Here is a 9,855-nt window from a genome sequence, read left to right as displayed (position 1 = left end):
CATACAGGTTGTAAAACTGAAGTTTACTTTCCTTTGATCAGTTTTGTGTAGCAACAGAGAAGTAAAAATCAAACAGGAATCAAAATGGCTAAATATGCAAGAAATTGTTATTCACAGTGACATGGCTACGTAGAATGCTTTATTCTATGCAAATTCTTTTTGTTTGTTGATTTCAAGATCAAAAGCACTTGTTTTCTACAGGTTCACAAAACAGCATCATAACAAGAACAATCAAGTAGAATGTAATGTAGGCGTTAGTTGAGATTAACAAACTATGGCCCAAAGTTTATATCCATTGCAGAATATTTTCAAATTCAAGCAATGGTTACAGAAACCATTTCACATCTTTCCTAACACACAAGAAAAAATCTTGACTGCCTTCTCAGAAACCAACACTTTTTAGGAACAATCTTTCTTTTCAATTAACGTCTATATGAATATCACATCTAGTCCATCTTTTATAGCCAAATTTAATGTCACTACAAAAGAAAGCAAATTGGACGATAGTCACATATATTAGCATCTATAAAGCTGTAATGGCATGAAGATAACTATATAAATCAGGGGTTTAAATTTTTTTCCTTAACAATCTCAGTATCAACCAGATGAAGCTGCTGATGACCCATTTACTGATGATTTTCAAGGTCTATTGGCAAAGGAAGATTGGTGGTGTTGGATAGCATGGGCCCAGCTCAGTGAGCCAGAGGACCTCCATGTTGCTGCGGCAGGCCTCTGTACTTGCTACCTCCCCCACTCTATACCAGGAAGACAATTACCAGAAAAGTTTCACGACCTCTATCTACAGAGGCCACCGGGGTGGGGCAAGGCACACTCAGGACCTCTATCTGTGCTATCTTTAGAAGCCACCTGGGGTGGGCGAGGCACACAGGGTACTGGCTACTGGAGGATTAGAACTTCCTGGAACATGACAACACAATCTATATGTGCAGTGTGAATTATGCTTTTCTTTGAATTATGCGGGCTCAGCCCATGACGCAAGAAGTGGCTATATAATTTGGGGCATCTCCCCTGTCTGGGGTCTTGCTTGCTCGGCCTGTGTGCCTAAAGTTTGACCCCAGCTAGCTGGCTTAATGAACTCCGTTTGCAAGTTGCATTACTGGTCGGATTCCTTGTGGTTCCTTGGAACTTGCGATACCGGACCCTAACAGTGGTTACCACTGGGGCTGTTGCTGGTTCTATTCCTAGTACTAGAAATGTGAGGAAATTGAGGATGAAGAGACTGAACTGGAGTACTGGGGCTAGGCAAACAAGAAGAGGTGGAGGGAATACCTCCTGCTGGGCTGGTGGCCTTGTCACTTCCAGTGTCACTTTCCAGTTCTCCAGTCTTTGTCAGTCCATCTCTCTGGTGACTGATCTTCATTCTTTGACAAGTAGGTTGAACTCTGTACTTCAAAGGAAGTGGACCATTCCTTCTCCAGGTATAAATGTAGGCAATATCCATTAGTGTGTCGTAATCCTTTAAAGGTTCCTCTTCATACATGACATCAATCTGAAAAGTATTAGGTATGTCCATTTTACTTTTGAGAAACTTTCTCAAGTGCATCACAGTCATTGCAGCTGGGCATCGCAAATATCTTTTATCATTTACCTCCTCCTTAGATTTCTCTTGGTCTTTGTTTACTTTCCGATCCAATCTGTTCTGGTCAAAGAATTCAATGGACAAGCTTATTGTCTCATCATCAGTTATAATTCTCTTATCTTCATCTGCAACTTCTCCACTATCTTCATTAGAGCCACTGGCAGCATCGGCTGAAGGATGAGCTGCATAAAAATCCCTTCTTCTCTTCATTTCATTGTTGAAAAGCCTTGGAACTAATATTTGTATACAAAATCTTGAAGAGTTTTATCTGACCTTATATTCAGTAGTGGTCTGGTTTTATGAACTTGTACATCACAAACAGGACAATACTTGCTGGTCTCCAGGTAACGCACAATACATGTTTTACAAAAGGAATGTAGACATTCTATTATTGTTGTGGCATTAATGAAGTACCCTCCACAAAGCACACACATTAGGTGGGATTTAGTTCAGTGATCTTGATTCTGGTAGTTCACTGATTTATGCTTGATAAAAGATCACTTGGCATCCGGCCACCTGTGCAACTCTGAGCGGAGCCTGGCCAAACCGGGAGCTTCAGCGGGTGTACAGAGTGGCTGGGTGGGTGGCAGGGGTGGCAGTGGGAGTGGTGGCGGCCGGCAGTCATTGTTATTTTTTGAACAAACTTTTTATGGCAAATCACTTATAAGAAAACTTAAGTTATTTTACCATCATTTATTTCTTCTTAAATGTTTTCACTTTCTTTATGTGGATCTGAGTTTCTGATCTACATGATTTTCTTCTCTCTAAATAAGTTCTTTAATGTTTTTTCAAGATAGCCATATGAGTAACTAATTTCCTCAGTTTGTTTGTCTCAGAAAACCTTGTTCCTGATTCACTTTTGAATGATAATTCCCTAGGGTATAGAATTCCAGTTTGATATATTTTTATCTCAATACTTTAAAGATTTCATCCCACAGTTTCTCAGAAGTCAGATGTAATTCTTGCCTTTACTTAATTATAGAATTAAAGGTGTTTCCTTTAGGTTCTTTTGAGATTTTTTCTTTATCTTTGATTTTATGTTATTTTAAAACCTTATGCTTATATGTAATGATATCTATTTATTTATTTATTTTTGGCATTTACCATACTTAGAGTTCTCTGAGGCTCCAGAATCTATGATTTGGTATCTGGCATTAATTGGAGGAAATTCTCAAATATTTCTTATGGTCCTTTATCTCTTCTCTTTCTGTTATTCTCTCTAGGCATAGGCTAGATCTTTTGTAGTTGGCCAACACCAGCTGGATAATCTTTTCTGATTTCTTTTCAGACTTAACTCTCTTTATATTTCAGTTTCTGAGGATTCTATTGCTATAACCTTTAACATGAAAATTTTTTCCTCTGTCACATTCAGACTGTTAGAATGTCCACTGACATCATTCTTCTTTTGTGGCAGTTTTTGATCCCTAGCATTTCTATTTGGTTCTTTCTAAGGATTTCCAACTCTCTGCTTACATGACATCTAATTTTTAAAAATTTGTCAGTTATTGGGCCCTCCCTGGTGTCGCAGCGGGTTAAAGCACAGCACTAAGAAGCTTAAGCCCCTTCCGCATGAGTTTGATTCCTGCCTGCCCCAGAGGAGACCCACATGACGAGGCAGACCTCTCCTGACCCGCCCGCTGCTCCTCTCAGCAGTGTACTTTCTCCATCTGCCTGTTCTGCTCCCCGCTCTGTCTCTGGTGAATCCTCTCACCCTCTGCATCTCTGGCCTGTATCCCAGTTCTATATGAGTAAATAAATCTTTTTAAAAAAATTTAAAAAATTGTCAGTTATTTACATGTAAATATAACTTTTACTCTTCCATATTTCACTTAACCCCCCCCCCCCACACACACACATTAAACTTCCTGTGCAAAATGCCCTTTCTCCTTTCTTCATCTAATTTCTCCTCCTCCATCTTTGTTTCCTCTGGAGACTAGAATATTTTTCACATAGTCTAGTGGTAACCATCTATTTTTGCATGCTTTCCTCCTTATCCCTAGAACCCATAACATTATAATCACATTTGTTTAAAACTCCAAGTCTGCTAATTCAGTGTTCCTGTTATGTTTGATTCTGGTGTTTGTTTTGTCTCTTCAAATTGTTGGGTTCCCACTCTCCACCCCTTTAGTATAACTTGTAATTTTTTCTTGAGACCCAGAATCATATACTTAGTAAAAGGAACTACTGTAAATAGGTATTTAATAATACAGTGGGGAAAGACAGAATTCTATAGTTATTTGTTTAAGTCCACTCTTTTAGTGACACTGCAGCTCTTGACTGGGATCTTTATAAGTGTGCTTCTCTGTGTGTGTGTGTGTGTGTGTGTGTGTGTTTTCTTCTTCAGAAAGGATAGGTTAGGCAGTGGAAGCTGTTATTGTATATTTCCCTTCCCCCTGATCATTTTGATTCTGACAACTCTATAGAAGGTTAGAGTATGGTTAAATAGTTTCTCTTAAAGACAGTCTTTCTTAAGAAAAACAATCTTATTTATTTCAAAATTGTTCCTTTCCCCCTCTTCCTGCTGAAATCATGAGATTTTTTTTTTCTTGGTATTTACTGTGGGGTACTAGCTGTTATTCCTGAGGTAAATCTCAGTATTGTGAAGGTATTCTTATGACTGGACTCATTTGGAGTTCTTAATCTCTGTTGTCTGCACTAAAATCCCCACAATTCTTCAATTGCAGCTTGGTTTTCCCACCCAGGCACTAGTCCCTACAGCAACTTTTTGGGGTCTGCACTCGGGTCAAGCATGCATTCTGAGTTCAGATGACAATCTCTCCAATCTTGGGAGAGTGCTTTGTCTATGTCTTCTCCTTTTATACCTCCAAGTAGCGTTTGGATTATTTTTAAACAAACTGGTGAATACTGACAAGTTATTTCCCCACAGAACTATAACCACACATTCCCAGACAGTATAAATATATGGTTGAACTAACATCAACACACACCACTTTGTCAATTATATAATAAAACAAATTATCAAGTATCCAAATATTAAGTTACAAAGATCAGAAGGCATCATAAAGTACTGGATGTCTGCTCAATTCATTAGCAGAAATCCACCTTTTTGGCAGGAGCCGGAAAGAGAAGTTAAAAAAAAAAATCACTTTAAACAAAGCTAAGTTGTTAAACAACTTTAGGTACATATGAAAAAAATAGTTTCAGATGTTATATGATTAAGAATTATTTCAGCTGCAATAACACAACATCTCTACATTGAAAGAGTTAATTAGTAAAAGCTCATATTCTATGTGTTCTCTACAAGACAAAACATTTTACCAAAATACTTACTAGACTTTTCCATTCTTTCTTCAACCCTTCCCCATTCCCTGTTTAGTTGTGAAGATCTTATTTTCCTGGAGATGTTGAAGATATGCTTCTGTACATGTAGATTTTAAAAATGGAGTTTTCCATAACAGCACAAAATGAGATTTATAAGAAGACATTAAATAATTACTAATATTTGGTTAAAAGAAGGGTATCATGCAAACATGAGGCCTACCAGTACATATGTGGGAGATGTAAACATAAGTGAGTAGACAAATAACCATATAGGCCATATTTTCTGTGTTTGAAATGACTGAAGGAATAGACCAGGCAAGATCGAAAGTGTTCATAGTTTCTGAAATTTTAGTTTCATGTAACACTAAAATATGCAAATATTGTGCTGGGTATTGACACCTAATCTTCTAAATTCTTATATATTGATAAGCATGGGATAAGCATATTCTGGCATGGGAGTAAATTTAAAGATAACCCGATACTTCATGATTTCAGGGAAGGTCAGCTATACAGATGATACATGCATTTTAAATGCTGAATACCAAAGCTGTTTTGCTAAGTGTCCAAATAATCTAAACAGAGATTATTAGATTATGGCCAACCATAATCTAAATATAGATGTTGAAGTTCTGTGAAACATGTGGTTTGATTAAATTGCTTTTCAATATTCTTATAGAAGCTACATTAGACTTACTCACCAAGACAATATTTACATGTAAAACAAATTAGGTCCTGTTTCAAGTTCCATTTTCACAGCAATGGCAACAAGCATCCCAGTTTTATTTAGTACAACAGTTGTTTCTATGACCAGAGAGTCTTTGAAGACAGCTCAGTTTTAGGACAATACTTTTCCAACTATAAAAGTTGCTTGCTGTTAAAAGTCCCACACAGTTTTTATGATATAAACTGCATTGCATCTTCATATTTCATTCCACCTTTAGTAGTGATAGGTCAATAACTGGAGCTTTCCCTAAGACTTTGATACTGTGAACAGCAATACAAAAACTAGGTGCTTCACGCAATTTAATTTTTATAAGACAAAACCATGATGGAAACCAGAGGACACAGTTGCCTTTCCCCACAAAAGTAGTTGTCATTAGTTTCTTCACCCAATCTTAGTATTGTGGTAACTCCACACTTTAGTTCCTCTATAAATTTGCTAATGCCACAATTCACATTGGTTGGATTGTGAGCAATAAGAAATTGCATGTACATATATACAATGGAATACTACTCAGCAATCAAAAATGATAAACACATGCCATTTGCAGCAGCATGGATGGAGCTGGAAGGGTTAATAGTAAATGAAATAAGTCAGAAGGAAAAGATAAACACTGGATAGCATCACTAATATGTAGACTACAAAGTAACTAAATTAATAATCAGATAAAGACAAGCTGAAAAACTAACACTTCATAGCTGATTACAGAACTGAAACACCAAGGGAGGGGGGATGGGAAATAGGAAAGAACAAAGAGGGAAGGAAGCACAATGGTCTATGATGGTGGAGTATGAACAAGTTGGTGGTGGTGCATTATGTGAAAATATCTGATGGGGTTATTCCAATATTTCCTTATTTTAAAATAATCTAAAGAATAATTATTATAATAAATAAATCTCATGTTCTTGTATATGACTTCCATAAGAACTGGATGGTTTATAAGAATCATGTTAATTGAACTAAAAATCACTCAACTGGGATATGAAAGAATTTATATTGAATATAGTAATAACGCAAAGACACTGCTTCAACATACTCCTCTTTAAAATTCTCAGTGCTTTGAATAACGAAGTTGAGAGGAGTAGGGGGTGAAAATGAACCTCCTAATTGGCAGCCACTCTTTAATCTAGTAATACTGAGTCAATAGAAAGGAAGTGCTGTGAGATTTACGCCATCCAAATCACAGCCTTGTAAAATGCTCTGCAGATTTCAAGTCAACAATTCTTTTTCCCAGTTTTACTTTTATGGGATTTCTTGGTGGAGTAGGAATGAATTCTACAGTTCACTCACTTATATAGAGGTCATAGAATTCCTGTCAATAATCTCCTCTGCTTGGAATCTTTCTTTCTTCCCTGCATAAACTTTGTAAGTGTGTTATCAAAACACCATAGAAGTTATTGCAGATTGTGACCTATTTATAGAGCTGATTCCAGGCAGGGTTTGTACAGGTGGCAGCAGCTGCAGGGCAGGGCACAGTAGTGGTCAATGCCAGCTGTGGCACTGAAGGTGGTAGCAGTGACATCAGACTGAATTTGTTCAAATTTTTACTTTGTTAGGGCTGAGTGGTGATTTCTTAAGCTCCTTTGAAAACCAAAAGTTCTGCTTTTTAATTTTTATGTATATTAACCATTAACCAACCACCTTTTTTTTTTTTAACCTCTGTAGAATGTGTCCCATAATTAAGTGCTCTGACTTTGAAAAATTATAAATGAGAGAGCAGGAGCATTACTTGCTGTCCTTTCTGAAACAGCCACGCTGCTCCTATTTTTGTCTTTAGTCACACAAACTTGTGATCATGAACCACACCCTTTTGGCTTCAAATCTGATATCTGCTGTGGGCCCAAGTTTCTCTACCCATCATCCCTCAGTGAAGGTGCTAAAAAAGTGTTGGCTTCATGGACTTACCCTTCTTCATGATTTTGGCTTTTGAAAGCTTTTTTGGCACATAATCTTTTTTGATACTGAAGTATTGCAAGTTAGTCTTCACATGAAGGATGCCCTGTGCCATAGTTACATTGATTTTCCACACACTACCTAGCTCTTTCTTTGGTAAAGACCCTCCAGACACTTTATATTTATGACACCATGGAAATTTCCTGGAAAAAAGAGCAGGTGAACTCTAACAACAGCTTCTGAACTAAAAGCTAACATGCTTCAAATCTCTAGGTTTTCAGAGTTTTAAATGAAAACAGCAACTTTGAACACATTTAAATAATTTTCTAAGCAGAGTATGAAAAAATGTTTATGCAATCATACTTAAGTTGTTCTTTGGAAACTGTTCAATTGATTTGAAATTCTCCTTTAAAACAAACAAACAAACAAACAAAACAAAGAAAAGACTCATGGTAACTACATACACCAAAATTTTTTGGCTTCTTTTTGAGACACTTTTCATAATACCTCTGTAACTTATTTATTTTTTTTAAGAAAGATTCATTTATACATACACAATTGGGGTACAGGCCAGAGGTGCAGGGACGCTGAGAGGATTCACCAGAGACAGAGTGGGGAACAGAACAGGTAGATAGATGAAGTACACTGCTGAGGGGAGCAGGGGGAGAGACAGCTGTGCCATGTGGGTCACCTCCAGGGTGGGGGTCGAACTCACATTGAAGCGGCAGTGGCTAGTGTGCCACTAGGGAGGACCCTGTAACTTATGTCTTAAGGAGACAAACAAATTCATAGGATGAAATACTGTTTAATATACTTTCTTGTCTCTTTCCACCTCAAAAATTTTGGGAGAGGCACTCACTGCAATATGCAACTGTGTCTGGTCCCCAAATCTTGTGAGCTACTTGAGGGCAAAGGGTGTCTGCTAGCCTAAGAGGAGATTTCATTTTAATTTCTACATTTTTAAATAGAATAAACAAAGTAGTTGACTTTGGAAACCTTGACTTCAATGAGTTCTTGTTAGTGTACTAATAAATGTAATTATAACACAAGTGATTGTTCTCCCTCCTAGCATCGGGTTAGTCTTAAAGCTATCACCTCTGAGGCTTTAGTTGGATCCCCAGCCAGGGAACTGACCCACATGGTGCAGCTGACCTCCTCTGTTCCACTCACTGCTCCCCTCAGCAGTGTATTTCAGTTGATTGCTTATTCTACTCCCCATTCTGTCTCTCGTGAGTCTTCTCACCCTCCCACTTCTAGCTTGCACCCCACTCTTACACATAAATCGATACATGAATCTTAAAAAGTACTAGCCTCTTCTTTAAAAAATAAAGTAAGTGATTGTGTTAAAATGTGGGTGTTAGAACATAACGTGGGAACTGAGCAGATTGATGACCTTTCCTAGTTAAATTTTTTAATGGCTTAAGCTATTCCAAGTTTGCCTTTCTGTGTAAATAAACTTATCCAATTTCTACCTCAAGACTCTGCTGGAATTTTCAGTGAGACTGCTTTGAATCTAAAGATCAATTAAGGGATAATTAACAATCTTAATTTTATTGACTTCTGGTCTATGAGCATATTGTATCTTCTCATTTATGTAGATCGTTATTCATTTCTCTTAGAAATGTTCTGTGGTTTCCAGTATGCAAACATTACTGATATTTATAAGATTCCATGATTATTCATGCTGTTATAAATGGCTTTATATTCATAATTTTAGTATTCAATTGTTTGTTGCTAATCAGTAGAAATAGATATAAAATTGATTTATAATTACTGACTTTATTTCCTTTGCCTGTTTTAGTAGCAATTTTGTATTCTTGGAATTGTCTTTCCTTTTTTTTTCCTGGAAAACACCATTTTAGTATTATTTTAAATCTAACATTACAGATCATTAAGTCATTTACAAAACTACAGAATTTTGGTAATATAACTTCAAACCTCAATAAATACAGATGCAACATTCACAGCCAGAGTTCCAGTTCCATCAAATTAAACACTTTTACCTTGTGAATATATGAAGCATAAAAGAGTGTCCTGACTATTCATTACAGCCTCACTGCTCTGCAGGTAAGAAGGTGAAAAGCTGTATTCATGCTGCCATGATCCCAGGGGTAGCAGGTTCCCCTTTGTTTCAAGTTGGAAAAAGATGAAGCTATTAGCTGTCATTCTTTAAGACCAGAATCCCCATAACAAACATTGGATTGTGTGTTTGGAACTACCTCTGGTTTCTTGGAGACTATGGACTATTTTTGAAGACTTTCTGCATTCATGCTTATTACCAAGAGGCAATTTTCACTAAGAATATATATGTTTTATTTTTATATATCTCTCTAGATTATTGTTCATTTTATACAATGTT

General features: G+C 36.9%; 1 protein-coding gene across 1 annotated transcript; it reads right to left on the bottom strand.

Annotated features, from left to right (window-relative positions):
• Positions 1-597: 597 nt before the first annotated feature.
• Positions 598-2,066, bottom strand: LOC101626700 (polycomb complex protein BMI-1-like; the record flags this gene model as incomplete). The annotated part of the gene is given in 4 exon segments (XM_012735237.1): positions 598-671; positions 1,174-1,837; positions 1,840-2,042; positions 2,045-2,066. Coding segments are annotated over 4 exon segments (963 nt in total), but the record flags the coding sequence as incomplete, so codon positions are not given.
• Positions 2,067-9,855: the final 7,789 nt, after the last annotated feature.

Source organism: Condylura cristata, unplaced genomic scaffold (genome assembly GCF_000260355.1).
Source record: "Condylura cristata isolate star-nosed mole 26May11 unplaced genomic scaffold, ConCri1.0 scaffold00004, whole genome shotgun sequence".
NCBI classification, from domain to species: Eukaryota; Metazoa; Chordata; class Mammalia; order Eulipotyphla; family Talpidae; genus Condylura; species Condylura cristata.
This window is presented reverse-complemented; position numbering and strand designations above follow the sequence as displayed.